At 43.3% G+C, this 22,517-nt stretch overlaps 1 protein-coding gene across 2 annotated transcripts; it reads right to left on the reverse strand.

The window, feature by feature from the left end:
- Positions 1-22,287, reverse strand: SLC27A2 (solute carrier family 27 member 2). Of its 2 annotated transcripts, XM_032233395.1 has the most exons (10): positions 21,810-22,287; positions 16,042-16,251; positions 14,263-14,421; positions 13,302-13,426; positions 7,146-7,340; positions 6,827-6,917; positions 4,641-4,839; positions 2,519-2,616; positions 1,111-1,241; positions 1-177 (listed from the first exon to the last, which is right to left on the reverse strand). In XM_032233395.1, exons 1-10 carry the CDS (start codon positions 22,285-22,287, stop codon positions 1-3), a joined length of 1,863 nt encoding a protein of 620 aa, XP_032089286.1. The 2 variants fall into 2 exon arrangements, with proteins under 2 accessions (XP_032089286.1, XP_032089288.1); XM_032233397.1 differs by lacking the exon at positions 14,263-14,421.
- Between the last annotated feature and the right edge of the window lie 230 nt (positions 22,288-22,517).

The raw sequence follows: 22,517 nt of genomic DNA on the forward strand, positions 1-22,517 counted from the left end.
CTATAGTTTCCATCTGTTGCTACATATCGAGTTATAGATGTCTTCTGTCAAGGGTACGTATGCCTTCTCTTTATCATCCCCAAAATATAAGGCATCCTTGACAACTGCTGGATTGAATCCTTCTTGTGCTAACTGCACTTTCCGATATTTAAATGTTCCCGTGACCTCAAGAGCATCCTATGAAAACAAGAAGAAACAGCACAGCCATGCTAAGTTGCGTAAAGGACTTTAAAAATAATTACCTTTCCAAATGTAAGAATTTTTGTTTCCCCATTATGCAAATATTTAAATAATAACCCAAATAATAACCCATCATTAGAGTATAATCCCAGGAGTGGTGCGTTGGCCTAGAGGTGGGGCTTTCGCCTCACAATCAGGAGGCTGTAAGTTCGATCCTAGGTAGAGGCAGATATTTTCCTTTCTCTGGGCACACTGAGAAAATATCTGCTGAATAAAACTCCACATTGGCAACAGGAAAGGCATTGGGCCAGTAAATACTTTGCTAGCTCCATTCAGTCGCCCAGGCTCCACCCCACATGGGATTATGGGGTCGTTAAATGAAGATGATTAGAGTATAATCCCAAGGTTATAGCTCAGTGGACTTGACATCTGTAACAGATCTGAAAAGGACTCATGGAAAGCATCCTTGAACATGGCATCCTTCAGACATTCTGGAAGTTGAACTATTTAGCGCAGTGTTTCTCATCCTCAGCAACTTTAAGATGGGTGGATTTCAACTCCCAGAATCCCCAGAATTCTGGAAGTTGAAGTCCATCCCAGCTAAAGTTGTTGAGATGGAGAAAGACTGCTCTAACATGGGTGCTGGGAATTCGGAGAATTGATCCCAGGGCACCTGGAGGACATTGGGAGAAGGAGCCTTGGGGAATCATTGGCCATCAGTGAGTAGTTGTTGAGGACTTTGAATGGTCACCAAATGAATTGGTTGTAAGTTGAGGACTACTTGTATTACAGCACAATGAGAGGTGTGCAAGTTCTGAGATCTTTTAAACAATGCAATACATCTGTGAAAATTACGATTTCCGTTCTCTAATGCAAAGACTGCCACCTTCTATCCAATTGTGAGATGACTACAGATGGAAGTTGGCCTACCTGAATCCTCACAAAATAAGGTCTGGCATATAGAGGCAAGGAATCTGTCACATGTTTGTAGAGAATTTCCCCATTAAATTCACAACCATCGGCTAGTCGTATGGATGCCATGCCTATTCGGCCTTCGCGACCTACAAGAGAATGGCCATTAATATTGATTTTTCTCAACTTTTTTTTCCACTCAGTCTATGAAACCCATTTTTTGGGGGTATTTTTATTAACTATAATGGTTTTTTTGTTCAAAATCAGAAAGGAAATTTTAGGCAAATGGGTCAGGAAACAAGAATGTTTTCAGAGATGTTTATAGAATAAGGTTAAAAAAAAGTCAAGATATCATCCATAATGATGCAATTGAAATTAATTCCTTCCTTCCTTCCTCCTTTCTTCCCTTTCTTCTTCCTTCCATCCCTTTCTTCTTCCTTCCTTCCATCCCTTTCTTCTTCCTTCCTTCCTTCCCTTCCTCCTTTCTTCCTTCTTTCCTTCCTTCTTTCTTCCTTCCCTTTCTTCTTCCTTCCTTCCTTCCTTCCTTCCCTTTCGTCTTCCTTCCTTCCTTCCCTTTCTTCTTCTTTCCTTCCTTCCCTTTCTTCTTCCTTCCTTCCTTCCTCCCTCCCTTCCTTCCCTTTCTTCCTTCCCTTTCTTCTTCCTTCCTTCCATCCCTCCCTCGCTCCCTCCCTCCCTCCCTTCCTCTGCCCTGGAAAATACTGTATATACTCGAGTATAAGCCTAGTTTTTCAGCCCACTTTTTGGGCTGAAAAAAGCCGCCTCGGCTTATACTCGAGTCAGTGAAAAATTTGCCCGAAATGGAGGAGAAAAAGGGGCGGGGCCATGCCGCTGGGTGACACTCGTGAATGGCCCAGTGCCCCTGTGAGTTTCCCCTCCCTCTGTGTCAGTTTGCCGCGCAGCGCGCACCGCACCATCCCCCCTCCTCACGTTCTAATGTAATGCAGGGCTGTCTTACGATTCCCCTTCCTCCCCCTCCTGCCGCTCTGCAACGATGTCCCACCTCCTCCTTGTTATGGCAAGCAGCCACATAGCGATGTCCCACCTCCTCTGGTACAGTGATCCAATGATAGGAATCACTGTGCCGTGTGTCATAGGAGGCGGGACATCGCTCCCGCGGCTGCACGGGACATCATCATCACAGCGGGACATCAGCATCATGAGGTGAGTGAAGTATTTCATTGAATACACCGCTAGTTTACTGTTTTTCTTTGAAATAAATATTCAAAAACATTATTGGTATCTATTTTTATTTTTGAAATTTACCGGTAGCTGCTGCATTTCCCACCCTAGGCTTATACTCGAGTCAATAACTTTTCCAGTTTTTTGTGGTAAAATTAGGTGCCTCGGCTTATATTCGGGTCGGCCTATACTCGAGTATATACGGTACTCTGTCTTTGCTCCATACCTGGCACGGATACACCGTATACGTTCACCTCCTGAATAAAGTTGATCAGTCCTAAAATATCGGCAACTTCTGTGGTGGCCACATTTTCTCCTTTCCATCTAAGGGAACAGAGATTCATATGAAAAAGCACAGAATAAAGCAACACTGTTGTCATAGATGAGTCCCAAGCACCTGCTTGAAGGGGAAACTCAAATATAAGAATTGTATTCGGGGGACCAGGCTGGAGGGAGACTTATCAATCAGGGCTCTTCAATCAATCCTTTCCCAGAGCCAATGAACTATCCAGAAGAAAGAACTCAAGCAATGAAAAGATACACCCTCAGGTCACGGAAGGTTCCTTCTATCTTGTAGAACCGCTTCAGAACTGTGATGATGAACCTGGGGCATGCGTGCCTGAAATGGCACACGGAGCCATGTTGCCTGGCATGCATGACTTTGCCTGTTCCTCTTCCAGGTTTCTGGCATGCATCCACATGTGACGATCAGCTGAGCTTCATGTGTGCAGCAGTGCCAGAAACTGGAAGAGCTGGTCTTCCGCTTTCCATTGTGCACATGCATGCCAGCCAGTTGATCGTCACACATGCATGCGTGACAGAAACCAGAAGACCAGCTGGTCAGTGTGTATGCATGCACCAGAAATCAGGATTTCATTTCCCGGTCCGTGCATGTCCCCTGAATAGCTCCTCTTCCGGGTGGCATCCCCGATGAACGCGCACACTCCCTTTTTTGGCACATGGTGCCAAAAAGTTTGCCGCCACCGCTGGCTTCAGAAGATGCTATTGCGAAGACGTCTAGTCTAAACTATAGTTTTGGGGTGCCATCACACGGTGCTGCCATGTGCAACATCAGTGCTTAGCACCCAACACAATATTTTAGACCATTTGACTACAAAATCATGGTGCTCTTTCAGCATGCTGGAATTGACTGACTGTCTCCTTAAATATTAAACTATAACTTCAATGCTGAAACAGAGCTGCCACATTTCAAAATATTATGATCTATCTATACTTATTTCCTGCTGACCGGAAGACAAAACACACAGAGAGGGACACACACATACACACACACACACACAGAGGAAGAGAGACAGACAGAAACAGACAGAGAGAGACAGAGAAACACAGAGAGAGACAAACAGAGAGACACAGAGGGAGAGAGGGAGAGAGAGAAAGAGAGAGAAACAGGCAGAGAGAGACAGACACACAGAGAGAGACAGAGAGAGACACAGAGGAAGAGAGAGAGACAGAGAGAAACAGACAGAGAGAGACAGAGACACAGAGAGAGAGACAGACAGAAAGACACTGAGGGAGAGAGAGAGAGACAGAAACAGACAGAGAGAGAGAGAAACAGACAGAGAGAAACAAAAACATACAGAGAGAGACAGAGAGACACAGAGGGAGAGAGAGATAGACAGACAGACAGAAACAGACAGAGAGAGACAGAGACACACACACACAGAGAGACAGAGAGACGCAGAGAGAGAGAGAGAGAGAAACAGACAGAGAGAAACAGAGACACACAGAGAGAGACAGAGAGAGAGAGAGAAAGAGAGAGAATTAGACGGAGAGAAACAGAGACACACACAAACACACAGAGAGAATCAGACAGAGAGACAGACAGAGACAGAGAGAGAGAGAGAAAGAGAGAGAGAGAGAATCAGACAGAGAGAAACAGAGACACACAGAGAGAGACAGAGAGAGACAGAGAGAGACAGAGACGGAGAGAGAAAGAGAGAGAGAGAATCAGACAGAGAGAAACAGAGACACAGAGAGAGAGACAGACAGAGACAGAGAGAGAGAGAAAGAGAGAGAGAGAATCAGACAGAGAGAAACAGAGACACACAGAGAGAGACAGAGAGAGACAGAGACAGAGAGAGAAAGAGAGAGAGAGAATCAGACAGAGAGAAACAGAGAGAGACAGAGAGAGAGAATCAGACAGAGAGAAACAGAGACACACAGAGAGAGACAGAGAGACACAGAAGGGGGGAAAGAGACAGACTGAAACAGACAGACAGAGACAGAGAGACAGACACAGACAGACAGACAGAGGCACAGAAAGACAGACACACAGACAGACAGACAGACACACACACACATACAGACAGGGAGAGAGAGAGACAAACCGGAATGTATCTCCAACTCGATCATGGAAATAAATAAAGTTGTCACGATCAACCATTAAGAGATCTCCGCTGTTGAAGTACACATCACCATTCTGAAAAACATTTCTTAGCTTCTTCTTTTCAGTCAGGCTCTTTGATCCCGCGTAACCGCTAAATGGAGTCACCTGGGTGATTTTGCAAACTAGCAGTCCCACTTCACCTAGGAGGAACCACAAAACTCAAATAAAATGATACAGAAAATCTGCTGAATAGTAATATATTTGATTGCCTGAAAGCATTGTAGGACTCCCTGCAAAAGTTCTGGAATTGACAAAAACATAGCAACAGCAATGAATATCTCACATCTGCCCATTTTAATACCAAAATGACATTTTTCTTCCCGCCCCCCAAAGTTAACATACTCCACGTGGCATTTGCAGTACCCCAAAACTAAATTAATATTTTCAATCAAAATTCTGGTGCAAGATTTTGAGAAGGTTCGCCGACATCCTAGGAGAGATTTAAAGAACGTGTACATATCCTGGACATACATATAAAAATATTTACTTGGGAGTAATAGTCTACTTGGGAATAGACCATAACTTCTAAGTAATCCAGTTTTTACTTTTAGCTCTGATCTGCACCAACTTAAATCAGGAGACGGTCAGGAGCTCCAAATATTTAAGCATCTCCTTGAACATAGCTAAATGTTGAAGTCCATCATGAACTTCGTTCTTGATGCCAGGACTTGTTCATACAAGTTTGTGGAAACTTTGATTTGTGGTGGCACTAGTGATGCTTTGCTTTGAAATCTTAGATGAGAGGTCTCAAAATTTTGGCACCTTTAAGACTTGTGGATTTCAACTCCCAGAATTCCTCAACCAGCTGGTTTACATTCCCTACCATATAGTCAGAGCAAAACAAGCGTCTTGGACAGTGGTGAAATTCAATTTTTTTTACTACCGATTCCGTGGGCGTGGCTTGCTGGGCATGGCAGAGGAAGAATATTGCAAAATCTCTATTCCCACCCTACTCTGGGGCCAGGCAGAGGTGGCATTTGCCAGTTCTCCAGACTACTCAAAATTTCCACTACCGGTTCTCCAAACTACTCAAAATTTCTGCTACTGGTTCTCTGGACTACTCAAAATTTCTACTACAGTTCTCCGAACTACTCAAAATTTCCACTACCGGTTCTCTGAACTACTCAAAATTTCCGCTACCGTTTCTCCGAACTATTCAAAATTTCCACAACTGGTTCTCTGAACTACTCAAAATTTCCACTACTGGTTCTCCAAACTATTCAAAATTTCCGCTACCAGTTCTCCGAACTATTCAAAATATCCACTACTGGTTCTCTGAACTACTCAAAATGTCCGCTACTGGTTCTCCGAACTACTCAAAATTTACGCTACCGGTTCTCCAGAACCTGTCAGAATCTGTCAGAACTTGCTGGATTTCACCCCTGTTCTGACATTTCACTTCTCATCCGAGAAGCTTGTTTAGCTCTGATTGTATAGTAGGGGGCGGTGGGGCGGTGGGGGGAAACAAGAAAGCCCAGTTGCCTCCTGAAAAAGCACCTTTGGGACAACCATGACCTGGATGATTGAGAATCTCCATAGACTTCCACTTCCAGAAGTCTTAAAGTTGCCAAGTGTGGAGCCTTGGATCTAAGCTCTTACCTGCTGTAAATATTTTTGATTGTAAAAAGGGTTTTGCTCCAAACTCTGATACAGGAAATGACAGGAGGTTTCTTATGACATTATATAAGATGTAACATCCAATCAATTGTTGAACCATGAACTACAGCAGTGTTTTTCAACCACTGTGCCGCGGCACACTAGTGTGCTGTGACATAGTGTAAGGTGTGCCGTGGGAAAATTACTTTATATATAGTCAATATAGGCACAGAGTTAATTTTTTTTAACATTTTCTAATGGTGGTGTGCCTCGTGATTTTTTTCATGAAAAAAGTGTGCCTTTGCACAAAAAGGTTGAAAAACACTGAACTACAGGACTCCTTCTGCTGCATATTCCTAAAGATGTGTTTGACTTTTAAAGTCTGGATATTTAAGCAATAGTCTCTATTTTGCCTGTTTTTTTCCAATGGACTACAGAGCATTGATTCTTCCTAAAAGCATAAAGACAGTTCAAAGCATGTTATCTGGTGCTGAATTTCAATAGCAATTAAGGATATCAAAAGATAGGTACCTTTAGGAACTTTTATGCAGTAGCCATTTTCATCTCTGACAGGTTCATCTTTCTCCACATCATACTTAATGAGCTCATATTGTACTATTTTCTAAGGAAAGCATAAGACCATTGATATATTAAGGGTTTAAAACAGAGATTTCAAATGCTTTTTTCCCCCCTTTGTACATGATCCACTATAATTATGTTTTTTAGGAAAGCCCCATACAAATTACTTTTCAAAGGAGGTTCAAAGTTCACAACTGATAAATGCTAGGCAAAAAAAAACCACAATTGGCAAATACAAATTAAAAGGACAAACATCTTTACTTTTTCATACCTTGTGGAAGTAATTCATTCTTCCCACAGCTCCGATTTTTCCACTGTAATTAGCAAATCCAACGTTGCCTTCGGTGGCCGCATAAAACTCAAAAATGCGCATGTCTCCAAATCTTCTGATAAATTCTCTCCAAATATCAGCCCGTAAGCCATTACCCACAGCAAGTCTTACCGTGTGGTTTCGATCGTTGTCTTTCTAGAAAGAGGCCGATCACAATTTCAGAAGAGCATAGCAGATTTCTCAGTAGAGAGCAAACAAATTAAAGGGCTATCAGTCTTAGAGTTATAGAAGCTTTCTATGTTGATTTCCCAGAGGGAATGAACCTTTATTTGGGGAACAGAATATGTTGTCCTGTTGAAGCTAGTCTGACATTTCTCAAGCCACGTGACTTTCAGATGTCTTGAGTTCAACTCTCAGAATTCTCAGCAGTGAGCAAGGGAAGAATAGCTAAGAGTTGTTGGAATTGATCTCGATGTCAGGATCCCAAGCAGGGGTGGGTTCCTGCCAGTTCTATAGAAGAGGTTCCACAAATCTACAGTGCCGTTTAGAGCGGTTCCAGCTCCCTCCCCCCGCCCATCCGCACATCATCAAGATGAAGAGCGAGAGGAGGAATTCTGGGAGTTGAAGTCCACAAGTCTTAAAGCTGTCAAGTTTGAACACCCCTGGGGTTATTTTTTCTAAAGGGTTAGGGGTGCAAGAGTCTTGTAACTTGACAGCTTTAAGACTTGTGTGCTTCAAATGCCAGAGTTCCTGAGCCAACATTTTGGTTGCTAAACAAGAGCGTTGTTACATGAGTTTCACCACATTTTACAAGTTGGCCATGCCCACACAGTTACATGACTGGCAAGCCACTCCTACCCGGTCACATGGCCGGCAAGCCACTCCCACCCGGTCACATGGCCAGCAAGCCACTCCCACCCAGTCACATGGCTGGCAAGCCACTCCCACCCGGTCACATGGCCGGCAAGACACTCCCACCTGGTCATATGGCTGGCAAGACACTCCCACAAAGCAGGCCACACCTACAGAAGAGGTTCTAAAAAATTTCGAAACCCACCACTGGTCCCAAGTAACACCCCTAACGAAAGAAGACTTTGAGGCTTGAGTTTACTCAAAGTTCCATTTGATTAGAGAGCTTCAACCCCATTAAGATCGAGTGCATGTTGTGTCCTTTTTTAATTCACTCTGTTTGTATTTTAACTCTTTTAGTATTTTGTTTTTAAACTGTTTTTATGTAAGCCGCCCGGAGTCCTTCGGGATTGGGCGGCATACAAATCCATTAAAATTGGAAATTGGAAATCAGGTCATACTGGCACATCTGGGAAAACACGAATCTGAAAGCTTCCAAGTTTTCCCCACCCAAAAGAAAGTCCAAATCCCTGCCCAGCACCCACATGTCCATCACATGGTCCAATCAGGCGCCATCCAAAACTGGAGATACCTCCCAGCCACACCATTGCAGCTGCAGGGCAAGATGTCCTTGACTCTCTGAGAAAGGAATGTTATTTTGACTATATATCTCCCATGCTCCATATAACCCCCCCCCCCATTTTCCCACAGTAGAAAATGTGGCAGGCCTGAAGGCCCCATGTGAAAGATGACTTCCAGGTCTGACCCTCAGCTCATCTAGAATTACCAAAAAGGAGAATATTTGCAGCTCAGGGTTGAAATGAAGGGTCCTTGGGGCCCTCTGAGCTTGGTGGTTTTCTTGCAGATGTCTCATGACCCAACTAGGTAACATCATCAGTGCTAATAAGGAGTCCTTATTAGCATTGATGATGTTACTTAGTTTGGGTAATGAAATGTCTGCAAGGAAAAAGCAACTGAACTGGAGCCGAGGTGGCACAGTGGTTAGAGTGCAGTACTGCAGGCCACTTCAGCTGACTGCTATCTGCAGTTCAGCGGTTCAAATCCCACCAGCTCAAGGTTGACTCAGCCTTCCATCCTTCCGAGGTGGGTGAAATGAGGACCCAGACTGTGGGGGCAATATGCTGACTCTGTAAACCGCTTAGAGAGGGCTGAAAGCCCTATGAAGCGGTATATAAGTCTAACTGCTAACTGCTAACTCAGAGAGCACCAAGGACCCCTTGGATGTCCAAATAAATCTAGGATTAATTCTTCTTTGCAGTCTCTAGACAGAGTAAGTAAGCTAAATTAGTGGCAAAAAGGGGGCTTCTTCAAATAGAGTCTCTTTTCTCCATATAATACGAACAATGGGAAGGTACTGATGAAAGAAATGTCCTGGGTTCAGCTCCAAGTGGGGAAAAAGACACTGGAGACATGGAGGCTGTTTGGAAAGATGGTTTATTGGTGGACAGGATCACATGGCTTGAGCCCTGAACAGAAAAGGTGATCACATGCTTCAATGTTGGTGGAGAAGAAGAGAAGGGCTGAGGGAGGGGCTTGCTAGGCTTTTTATAACCTGTTCAGTCCCACCTCTCTGTTTCCTGTTCCTGTGTAAGAAATGTATTCTGATTGGTTGTCAGACTCCTATGGGGCCATGTAGGGGCAACCCTCTAGGCTGTGTTTTGAATGGAGGTTTGGTTGAGTTCTCAGATGCCATGTGGTCAGTTGGGGCCAATATGACCTGTAGCTGACGTGGAGAAGTCTTTATTATGTAAAGTGGACTAGCTTGGCCTTCTTAATGGCCCATTAACAAAGTGGGGATGGGCAGGAAGCTACAGGCAGCTATTCTCTGTCTTTTAAAACATGTTTCTTTCTTTTCACACCCAGAGAAATATTCTGCCTTTTCAATATTTCCTAGGGCATTTCATTTTCTGGGAGAGGGCTGGGTGATAACTTCCTACAGTACAAAGCTGTGATCTTATAACAGGAAAGTGATTCTCTCTCTGCCCCCCCTCCTTCCCTCCCTCCCTCTCTACTCAATCTACAAAACCCTTTTTTTGGTATTTGTATTAATTATAATGTTTTTTTCAAACTCAAAAAGGAAATTTTAGGCAAATGGGCCAGAAAACAAGAATGTTTTCAGGGATGTTCATAGAATATGGTTAAAAAAAAGTCAAGATATCATCCATAATGATGCAATTGAAATTCTGCCCTTCCTTCCTTCCTTCCTTCCTTCCTTCCTTCCTTCCTTCCTTCCTTCCTTCCTTCCTTCCCTCCCTCCCTCCCTCCCTCCCTCCCTCCCTCTTTTTCCTCCCTTCCTCCTTCTCTTTCTCTTTGGAAGTTGCCAAAGTAGAGAAACAGTAAACTATACCAAGAAGAATAACTTGATAAGCATCTACAGAAAAAACTACAGGAAAAAGCTTTAACTCCACTGGTGCAGCCACAAAGAGTGGCATTAAGCACGCTTCACTAAATGTGCATTAAGGTGTTGAATTGAAGCACCTGGGAGTCCTTGTGAATTCATGTTCCATTACGCTTTCTTACACACCATGGAGAATTTAAAAATTGTGTATCTGTTTTAGTTAATTTAGTTTATCCAAGCTGGTAAAAGTGGCTAATTCTAAATAACCTGGTATATTTAAGAGGTGAATCTATCGCTTTGCTTGCCATTTTTTTCCTTCTTAGCTTTCACCCCCTTTTCTCCTTTGATTGTGGACCTCTGAGATTAATTTTTCCATCTAGTAGTAAAGTTTCTCTAGGGGGGAAACAGACTATTATCAACCTCTGGTTCTGCTGTGAGTTTGTTTTTTGTTTCTCATTAATCCTTTTGTGTGTTAAGGAGAAAAATAAAAGCAGCTGCCATTAAAACTGGCTGTGTAAAAAACTACAAAAGAAACACACCGTAAAATTATGCCAGGGAGAGAGAAAATACAGAACAAAATGGCTTGGATTTGTGGCCGCAAATTAACATCTGTGCAACATATATTGTTCACTTGTATGTAACTCTGCCCTGAGAAATTCATACTCATTTATTCAGATGTGGTAACCAATTACTACTAAGTTGCATACAATACTTCTGAAGGTACAAAAATATCCTGTTTTTCCTGTTTATATAATAGAAATTGAGCAATATGCCTCCCGGTATAATTGCCCGATAACAAAATATTTAGGTAGTGGTACAGATTTATAATACCTGCAGGCTAAGCACTTTCCACCATTCAAAATCTCTTTGGATCATATTACCACATTATTATCACAAATACATGTTATTCAGTCTTGTGGTTTATGCACCTATTGTGCTTTTAACAGTGTGCTGGAGAAAACATTGTTAAATCTTCAGTATTGGGATCCATTTGGCCAAAAGGGCAGTCTATTTATTTTATCCAGAAATTAGCAGCCAAGAAATTAAAAGACGCTTGCTCCTGGGGAGGAAAGCTATGGCAAATCTAAACAGCATACTAAAAAGCAGAGACATCACCCTGCCAACAAAAGTACATATAGTTAAGGCTATGACTTTCCCAGTTGCAATGTATGGCTGTGAAATTTGGACCATAAGAAAGGCTGAGCGCCAAAGAATTGAGACCTTTGAACTCTGGTGCTGGAGAAGACTCCTGCGAGTCCCTTGGACTGCAAGGCTATTAAACTGGTCAGTCCTAGAGGAGATCAACCCTGACTGCTCTTTAGAAGGCCAGATCCCGAAGATGAAACTCATGTACTTTGGCCACCTAATGAGGAGGAAGGACTCCCTGGAGAAGAGCCTCATGCGGGGAATGACGGAGAGCAAAAGAAGAAGGGGACGACAGAGAAGGAGGTGGCTGGATGGAGTCACCGAAGCAGTCGGCATGAGCTTAAATGGACTCCAGAGGATGGTAGAGGACAGGAAGGCTTGGAGGAACGTTGCCCATGGGGTCACGATGGGTCAGGCATGACTTCGCAACTAACAACAACATTTATCTATTAAAGCTGTAACCATGGCAACTCCACTGCACTGTACAGTAGAAGCCATTTTAAGACACAACAGGCTGTATCTTAGCAGAACACCCCCCACACAAGGGGTGTTAGGGGTGTCTTACCCCACAGTATTTGTTTCCAGAGAGTAAGTCATCTGTGTACCAAGTTTGGTTGAAATTGTTCGAGGCGTTCCAGAGTTATGCTGGAGAAAACACATACACACACACAAACACACACACACACACAGCCATTTAGACAGACAGACAGACAGACAGATAAATGGCTTCCCCCAATTGTCTTGAGCTGAGTGAATTCTTTGCTTTTAATTCTTTGGTTTTAGTTAGAACGGTTGTTCATATAGGGCAAGCACCAGGGGTGGGTTTCTCGCCCCGTTCCAACCGGATCGGTTGGAACGAGGCCGGCGGCGTCCTCACGCACGCACGCGGCGTCCTCGCGCATGCGCGTGGCGCGCGCATGCGTACTAGCATCTGCGCGATGCTCCAGCTGCTCCTGGAGGATCGCGCAGGCGTTCTGCGCATGCGTGGAAAGCACGAAATTCGAAAAAACCGGGTAAGGAGCGGGCGCGGGTGTGCGGGCGCGCGCGGGCACGGGGGGGGGCTTCGCCGTTCCCGGAAGTTACTTACTTCCGGGTTCGGCGACCAACCGGATCGCAGGGACCGGTGCGAACCGGTCGAAACCCAGCCCTGGCAAGCACCCACTCCTTTCATTCCAGCTAGCAAAAAAAAAAAAGTGGTTTGATGTTTATTGATTGAACCACAAAACATCAAAAAACAGGGAACTGGCAAGAAGCAGGGACACACACACACACACACACACACACACACACACAAGGAACAGTTAAAAAAGGAAGAGGCCTCACTATTTATAACCTCCATATTATCTGTCTTCCTACATCAAAAGACACATAACGTTCTTAAAGCCGCTAAAAACAATATTGAAGGTAATTAGCATGCACTGTCCCAGAGGGAGTGCCCTTTGGATATTCCACTCTTAGCCCTTTTACACATATAATAACATCAGAAGAGACATGGAAAGTAGAACACCAGGGACCTTCCTCTGTAGAAGAGAATATTTGTAGTTCCAGATCGAACTACGGGGTCCTTGATGCTCTCCGAGCTGAGGTTGTTTTCTTGCAGGTCTTTCGTGATCAAACTAAATAATGAAGGGCACTGATAATGTTACCTAGTTTGGTCGTGAAACGTCTGCAAGGAAATAGCCAAGCTCAGAGATCCCCGAGGACCTCGCCTTCCTCTATTCTGCATGTTGAAGTAATCCGTTTGGTGAACGGGGATGATGTAACCGAGGGGGATAAGGGAAAAGAGGCTAAAGAAGGATTACCTCGGGCACATGGCATAAATAACGAAGCACCTCTCCAATGTACTGGATGACCGTCACCTTGTATTTTCTACAATCATCCCAAAACTGAGAAGCGGAGAATTTTGAGCGTAATACTAGGGTAGCACCTGGGAATGAAGGGGAAATGGGAAATATTTACACATCTATCCACACAGTAAAGGGACACGGTGGCTCAGTGGCTAAGATGCTGAGCTTGTCGATCAGAAAGGTCGGCAGTTTGGCGGTTCGAATCCCTAGAGCTGCGTAACGGAGTGAGCTCCCGTGACTTGTTCCCAGCTTCTGCCAACCCAGCAGTTCGGGGTTAGAATATTTTATTTTCATTTCCATGACATATAATCACATGTATATCATTACATTGACAATACCATGTTATAAAAGAAGACAATATACATGTCCACTCATACTACTTTAAGATCAAGCCTGGAATAATTCCCTCCCCCACCCTCACCCCCAAACCCCCAAAACCAACCCCTCCCCGACTTCCCAGAACCCGTACACGGTATGGATATTTAACAACCACAGTCTAAAATATATTGATAAAAAATAAAAGTAAGAAATTAATAACCTCTTTACATTGAACTTAGCTCCTCCTTGCTAAATTAACTTTAAACAATTCAAATCATTCCTAATTTTAAGTATAGGCTATCTGGAATTTCTTGGTTCCATATTTATTTTGTATATAATCGATACATTTTTTCCAGTCTCAGCAGTTCGAAAGCACGTAAAAATGCAAGTAGAAAAACAGGAACCACCTTTGGTGGGAAGGGAACAGTGTTCCGTGCACTAGGCCACGCCCACCATGGCGACGCCCACCCAGCATCCAGGCAACGAATCCGTTGCAGAAATTTTTTGAAGCCCTCCCCTGACTATGTGATTGTCAAGGTGGATCTTGCTGGTCTAAAACATAGGTGTTTTTTTTTTAAAAAGTATTTAGGCTTCTTACCTTGCAAGATGCAACCGTTTACTCCAACCAAGAGGGCGGAGCTGTGATATAAGGGCAGCACGGTATAAATAATGTCCTCAGAAGTGACACCGCTCAGTATGACCAAACTACAAGCCAATAATATACGGAGATGAGTAATCACTGCAGCTTTGGGGAGACCTATGTTGGGGGGGGGGGAGGGAAGAGGTTAATTGACTTTAGGGAGGTCATAGAGTAGGGTTCCACCACAAAACCGTGCTCGACTAAACCGTGCCCGACTAAACTGCGTCGCTGACGTCATCAACAAGGCGACAACAGCGCGGAGACAGAAGCACGCTGTAAACCCTAAACCTAAAATTAAACCCTAAACCTAACCCCCTAAACCTAATCCTAATCCTAACCTAAACCTAACCCTTAACCTAACCCTAAACCTAACCCTTAACCTAACCCTAAACCTAACCCTAACCCTTAACCTAACCCTAAACCTAACTCTTACCTTAAGTTGAATCGGCTTGCTTTCTAACTGCTATTTCAAAGCGCTATTTAAAGCGCCCTTCTGTCTCCGTGCTGTTGTCACCCTGTTGATGACGTCAGTGACACAGTTTAATCGGGCGCGGTTTAGTCGAGCGCGGTTTTGACGGGTCACGATAGAGTAGAATCTTTGCACTGCAATATTTATTCTTTAATTTGGGGGTGTTTGATTCATCTGTTGTATATCTTCTTTATATATATGTTTTTTGAAGAATCTTTATACGGGAAAAAGCACTTTATCATGTTGAAATGAGTTATTCTAATTTAAACAGCTAGCAAGTCTGAGAGAAATCCTGTATCTCCTCCCCCACCCCCACTCTCTCTCTCACACACATCCTATCTATTATCTATTTATTATCTATCTATTATCTATCTACTGAATTTTATCTATCTGTTGAATGCTCCAACACTGGAAGCTTTAAAGAAGATGTTGGATCACCACTCGTCTGAATTGCTGTAGGGTTTCCTGCCTAGGCAGGGGGTTGGACTAGAAGACCTTCAAGGTCCCTTCCAACTCTGTTATTCTATTCTATTCTATCTTATCCTATACCTACCATCCATCCATCCATCCATCCATCCATTATTCTATCTATCTATCTATCTATCTATCTATCTATCTATCTATCTATCTATCTATCTATCTATCTATCTATCTATCATCTATCATCTATCATCTATCTATCTATCTATCTATCTATCTATCATCTATCTATCTATCTATCTATCTATCATCTATCTATCTATCTACTTTCCTTCCTTCCTTCCTACCTACCTACCTACCTACCTACCTACCTACCTACCTACCTACCTATCATCTTTCTCTCTCTCTCTCCTATCTATTTATCTATCTATCTATCTATCTATCTATCTATCTATCTATCTATCTATCTATCATCTATCTATCTATTGTCTCTCTAGCTACTCCATCCACCCACCCACTCACCCGCCCACCCGCCCGCCCGCCCATCCATCCATCCATCCATCCATCCATCCATCCATCCATCCATCCATCCATCCAATCTTCAGTATTTCTGTACTTTCCCAAGTACACATGAATTTACTTGGGAGTATTTAACTTATTGGATTCAATGTTCAATTGAACTTCTCAGTAAAATACATTAAAAGTTGTCTCGCAAGTCCTGCTCCTCAGCTAGCTTTGGCCAAGGTGATGTTCTCCCAAATATGTTGAATACCTTCCATCATTCCCAATCACCACGTCCAATTCTTAAGAAAGCAGGAGCCAATTTAGTGACTTTTCTTTTACTCTACCTGTAGTTCCAGAGGTATAAATGTACATGGCGGGGCTTTTGAAAGTGACATCGGATCTCCAAGACTCTGGAACAGCCTCATCTGAAGCAGCTTCCATCTTATCAAGGAAGCTGTCCACCCCTTCAGTGTCGGATGTTCTACTTAAGAAATAAACAAGCACGTTTTCTTGCTTCAGGGTGGGCAATATGTCTTCAATGGATGCTTTTAAGTCTTTGAAGAGAAGAAGAGAAGATAACGTGTTAAGAAGGAAGTAAGGAGTTGATTCATTGGCACCTGTGCTTTGTTTTAACTTTAGATGGTCCTCCAAAAGGTGCTTTTTTCAAGCGTTAACTGGACATTCTGGTTTTTCTTTGAAGATATTTCGCTTCTCATCCAAGAAGCTTCTTCAGCTCCTGCCATCAGCACTTTTGGGATAACCATGACCTGGAGGCTGAGAATCTCCATAGACATTTAGATGGTCATCAAAAGTACTGCCTGGATTGGCAGATCATGGGAAGGCATTTTGGAGGGTTTTGTGGGGATTTAGCTTTGCAATGTGTGAATTCAGCTATTGGGCTGAAAACGTGGCATACCGCTTAGCATCAAGTTGTGAGCCTAGCCAACTGTGGTTTATTCAATCAGGCACGATTAAAAGTATGAACGTCCCAATGATAATTATTAAATATCCTTTCTTTTCTTGTTTTAAAATTAAGTTTCTGCAAAGGGTAAAAATACGAAAGAGGCAAACTAGAAGTATTAGGGAAAAGGGAAGTTCCAAAGAGCAAAATCAGAAGTATAATAGAAAGGAAAAAAAGGGGGAAAAAGAGAAAGAAGAAAGAATAACTCAACTTTCTTCGGTGCAGATACAGGTATAAAACCCATTAACCCCTTAATCTAAAATCAACAATAAGAAACGGCATTTCTTTAATCATAAACAGTTTCTAATTGTCAAATCCCAAAATTAAATTTTCATTTCTTTTGGTCTTTAGCAAGGAGTCCAACAGTGGTTTCCAAGTATAAACAAAGGAGCAAGAATCATTGGTTGGGCTTTTGTACGTATGTATGTATGTATGTATGTATGTATGTATGTATGTATGTATGTATGTATGTATGGTGCAGGTATATATTTATGTATGTGTATAGCATGTGTACATGTGTGTTATGTATGTGTCTGTGTAGATGTACACTTTCTCTTAAAGAGCAGGCAAAGTGAATTTTATTCTTAATGTGGGTCGGTGTGTTTGCAGTAAAAAAATGGCAGTTAACGTTATCTTATTTTGACGATACATTTGGAGCAGTTATTATCCACTGACGTTGCATAACGCCTTGTCTTCATTGTACTGAAAAGGCCCTTGTGTGCCAGTTCATTCTGGAGAGGGAGGGTTCCTCTGCTCCCCCGCCTTATCCATCTCTAAGTGAGCTAAGCTATTTCCTAGGTGAGGGTGATTCAATATCCCAGGGAATTTCTTTGCTCTTTCATGCACTGTTTTTTTTTTTTAAAGACTCCTATAATGACATGAACAATAATTCTGCGGATTATTCCTGCGCTTCTGTGAAACTTTGCCAAAAGAGCCACGGTGGCATTGTTCTCTTTTTGGAAAGCTTTATCAAGAGAATAAGTCATTAATAACAGACTGCAGCTTGTGTAAATCAATCAGCGCGAAGAGTTGGCAAGGCAGATGTATCACCGCTTAAAATCCTGTAGGCTCTGATCTGATGGAATATGCGGAAATGGGCAGGTTTCATCTTGAGTCCCTTCGTGGGCTAGATCAGGGGAGATCTGGTGCCCTCCAGATATTGGGATTTCAATTCCTATGACACCCTTCCCCCCTCCAAGATGACATGACCGTTGGCACCAATGATGTTGTAATAATGTAGTTGAAAAATATCTGGTAACCTATTACCACAAAAGACTGGTTTATGTGGTTATTCATTGCAATCTGAATGACCATGCATTTTGGACTTTGCCTTTCGACGAGACAAAGATATGGTAAGTTAAATTAATGGCAAAATGGAGCTGCCACAGATAGAGTCTCTTTTCCCCATATAATAGGACAATGAGAACGTACACAGCTGTGGTCTTATAAGAGGAAAATTATTTAATCAGTATTTCTTTCTTTCTTTCTTCCTTTCTTTCTTTCTTCCTTCTTTCCTTCCTTCCTTCCTTCCTTCCTTCCTACCTACCTACCTACCTACCTTCCTTTCTTCTTTCCTTCTTTCCTTTCTTCTTTTTCTTTCTTTCTTTCTTTCTTTCTTTTTCTCTTTCTTTTTTTATAATATTTTTTATTTATTTTCAAAACAAACACAACGCATCCTTCTTTACATGCTGTAGAATGTGTATCAGTTGGTTACAAAAGGTTTTCGTGCATCTCTTCCACAGTCAACAAACATAATTCATATTGACTCAAGTATTTTAACTCAGATATTTATACATGTTACCATCATCATATCTCCATTTCCATTTGACTATAATTATTTAAATGTCCTTCATCATAAAATGTACCAAGATTTAATACATAACCACATACTGGCCTTTCATTTACTATTTCTAAAATCCTGCATTAACACTTTTTCTCTTTTTCTCTCTCTCTTTCTCTCTCTCTTTTAAAACTTGCAAAAGGAGCTATAAACAAAAATAAAACTTCTGAATCAAATCAGTCCTCCACACTGTCCAAGTGGATATGAAACCACTGAATAATAGGGGGTGCCTCCAAAAATATCCCGATGGATTCAAATACTTCCTGGATGTGGTCGTTTTCAGGACCAGAAATCTGAATCCAGTCCTATTGCAAATTCAGATTGAAAGCCAGTATCAAATGTAGCCTGATCTATACATCCCTCCACCTCTCTGTTCCCATGAACAGGGATCCCTCTACGGTTTGTCTGGTAGAACTTTTGAGTGTCTGAAACTGAAGAAACGATGCGTCAGGCCAAGCAATCCCATTTTCTGTGCATTTTTTCTTTTCCAACCTTCTGGCTTGCAGGTGAGAAGGATGAATAAAGTTCTACTCGCTTTGGACTTGCCTTTTTTGGGGGGAACTTTAAAGGCGAGGTACACATCCCTCAGGTCTGGCAACTTCAATTCAACCTGTACTTCAAAGGACTGGATATCACTTTGAAAACCTGAAATGGCTTGTGGCCAAGTTGTTCTTGGGACTGCCTCCCCTTCAGGGTGTCTGCCTGTCCCGCCAGGTCGCATAGAATGGATTCCCTCCAGGTCCCTTCTTTTCAATGTGATCTAGTGAGAAGCCTGCCTTCCCTGTAACAGCCCCTGCCCTGTAGGACGATCTTCCCCTTAGATTTATTTATTTTTATTTTAGTTATTTATTTATTTTGTCAAGCGTGTGTAAGATAATAGATGTGAAGTATATACAAGGTTATGAATGCAACAAATGGATAGGAATAAATGGGGGTGTTAGGACAGGGACGGTGGGCACATTGGTGTGCTTATGCAGTGTGCTTATGCACGCCCCTTACAGATCTCTTAGGAATGGGGTGAGGTCCACAGTAGACAGTCAAAGGTTAAAGTTGTGGAGGTTTGGGGAAAGATCTGGCTGCCTCTTTTCCTACTGTTTTGGAAGACCTTGAAGAGTGAGATCTTCCCACCAGCGTTGGGGTAGAGTGAGGCTGGGATCCAATAAAGGTGTAGTAAAGTATTTTCTTTGGGGTGGGGTGGGGTGGGGCAGGACTTTATGTAACGATGATGCCATCGTTTTTCAGTGTTTTTGCCGCTGTTTTGTGAGCCCCCTTGTCTTCTGAGTTACGGTACTTAAGATAAGTGGCTATATAAGCCTATTAAATACATAACATCAATACTACCGTAACATAAATCAGCCTCATCCCAGGTGTGTGTCATGGACTGCATTTATTTTGTTCCCTGTCCAACGTCCCAAGGATTAGTCTTTCTGTTTAGCAGATCCCCCTGCAGAACGGGAGGGAGACAATAGTTGTGTCAAGTAATGAGAAAGGGAAACTGGTGCAAATGTCCGGTGACATATACACAGAGGGAGTCTTCTGTCGTTCAGTACAATTTAACAATCTAAGCTGAATGATTGCTATGGAGAATGAAGCCGCACAGATTTAAAAAATCAAGGAAATGGAAATTAATCATGGAGAGACACAAGCTAGAACTAAGGAGACATTTCTGGATAGTGAGAACAATGAATGGGTGGAATGACCTGTCTTTAGAAATTGTGGCTGCTCCACAGTGGTGGGATTCAAATAATTTAACAACTGGTTCTCTGCCCTAATGACCAGCTAGGTAGGCGGGGCTCGATGGTCATGTGATCATGTGGGCATGGCCAAGTCAATGTCATTCAGGTCGATGGGCACTTCGCCTTAGTTGTTACAATGTAATAAGGGTTAACCCGGAGAGGCAGTTTCTGTAAGCTGGGCAATCAAGATGAGGCTAGAAACAACACCAGAATGTTTCCTTCCTGCCTTCCTTACAGGATTAGCCCTGTAAAGTGGGGAAAAAAACAAAAGGAGATTTCTTCCAACAACTGGTTCTCCGAACTGCTTAGAAAGTTAACAACCGGTTCTCCCGGATAGGTGCGAACTGGCTGAATCCTACCCCTGCTGCTCCAACACCAGAGGTTTTCAAGAAGAGATTGGACAGTCATTTGTCTGAAATAGTACAGGGTCTCCTGCTTGAGCAGGGGGTTGGACTAGAAAACCTCCAAGGTCCCTTCCAACTCTGTTATTCTGAAAATCCCAAGCGGAGGGTGTAGATTTGAAAGTTTAATAATTTTCCCTTTTTAGTGGGACGATTCTGGGACCATGGACAGCAAGGATGGGAGAAAGTCTCATTCTCATGAAGTTCTCATTCTCTCTTCAAGAGAGTGGGATAAAAGGCAGATTAAAAAGGGATCTTTAAAAGAGTAAGAGATGATGGATCATCAGGAAAAGGTCAATAGAAAATAGAAAAGGCATAGTAATAGGGTTAATTTTACTAAATATACAGTATATAATAAGGTAGATCAGTAGATGGGAATATGAAAGTAGACAACTTAATAATATTATTAATTCTGAATGTAAACTAGAGTTGGGAATTTAAAATGTTAATGATTGGGGAAGGGGAATTTGTGAGATATTTTTTGGGAAGAAGAAATAGGGTAAACAATTGGAAAAAACTGTAAAAAAAAAACACCAGAAGAGATACAGAGCGTACAGTGATGTTAACTATGTGTAAAAATTGAATAAGAAATGATAAAGAATTAAGTAAAGAGAATAATATTGTTGCAGTTAATCGCAAAGATATTGTGATAAATGATTAATTTGTTAAGGTGAATTAACAGTAATTAGTTGAAGACAAACAGAAAAGCCATTTAGCAATGATACCTAAGACTAAATGAATTGATGGGGGGGAAAAGGATTAGATAAAAGAGATGAATACTGACAAAAGTGGGAAGATTAGAATACAATGAAACTATGATTATAAAGGTGATGTATAAGATGAGACCTGATAAACGCTCTGTCCATAAAATATGTATGTTTGGAAAAAAGAAAAAAATGGCAACAAAATTTGTAAAAAAACACAATAAGTTCTCATTCTCAGATTCAGAAGGGTTTAAGAGCCACTGAGAACATGAGGTTCCCCTTGTATGAACCCAATCTTCCTTCCCAGCTCTCAGAATTGGGGGGCTGGCTAGGAACCTGAGAGATGTCTGTCCATCCCCACGTCCTCTCCAGCCTTTCCCCCCAGCCTCAACCTCCCTTCCGCACCTAGCTGGGGTTCGGCGGATGGAGACCCAAACCCCTGGAGAAGGGAAAGGACACCCTCTCCTCACCTGGGTCGGCCAGCAGGACCTTGGCCCCGCTGGCTTGGAAGCTGTGCACCAGCGAGCGCCCTCGGACGTTGCAGTTGAGACAGGCCAGGGCGCAGCCCAGCTTGGCGCAGCCCAGCCAGATCCAGAGGTAGGCGGGCTGGTTGCCCAGGTAAAGGGCCACCACGTCTCCCTGCCGGAGCCCGGCGTGCTCCCGCAGAGCCCGCGCCACCTGGCTGCTGCGCCGCTCCACCTGCCCGTAGGTGTAGACCTCATCTCGGAAGAGCAGCATCGGCTTCTCGGGCGCCCGACGCGCCCGCTGCCCAAACACCTCCAGCAAGGTGCGCGGGGGTCGCCGCGCCGCTGCCTGCCTGGCCCGCCGCCCCACGGCCACCAGCTTCAAGAAGAACCACAGGTCCTGGAAGAAAGAAGGGCACGCCAGCCTGGCCAGCAACGGCAGGAGCAGCAGCCCCGCCAGCGCTGTGCAGAGGCCCGAGAGCATGACAGGCGCCCGTCCCTGCTGGCCGAGTTGGCAACAGGTGCGCTGAAGGCGCTCGGGGGACCCAGTGGCACAGGAGGAGGGGCGTTTCCAGCTCCGAGGACGGTCGTTGGTGCGCATCTTCCAAGTCGGGGGGTGGGTGGGTGGGTTGCAAAGTCTCGGTGGCCGACCCAGGTGAGGCTGGTGGCGAAGTTATTCCTGGGGCTGCCTCTCCCTCCGGGTGTCTGCCTATC

Source organism: Thamnophis elegans, chromosome 16 (assembly GCF_009769535.1).
Source record: "Thamnophis elegans isolate rThaEle1 chromosome 16, rThaEle1.pri, whole genome shotgun sequence".
Taxonomy (NCBI): Eukaryota; Metazoa; Chordata; class Lepidosauria; order Squamata; family Colubridae; genus Thamnophis; species Thamnophis elegans.

Excerpts from the sequence above, each read along its gene's own strand:
- SLC27A2 (XM_032233395.1), bottom strand. The coding sequence starts at position 22,287 with ATGCTCTCGGGCCTCTGCACAGCGCTGGCGGGGCTGCTGCTCCTGCCG. Across the intron at positions 16,252-21,809 it reads GGTCCTGCTGGCCGACCCAG|ACTTAAAAGCATCCATTGAA; the intron begins GTGAGGAGAGGG and ends TTCTCTTCAAAG. Across the intron at positions 2,617-4,640 it reads CGAGTTGGAGATACATTCCG|ATGGAAAGGAGAAAATGTGG; the intron begins GTTTGTCTCTCT and ends CTGTTCCCTTAG.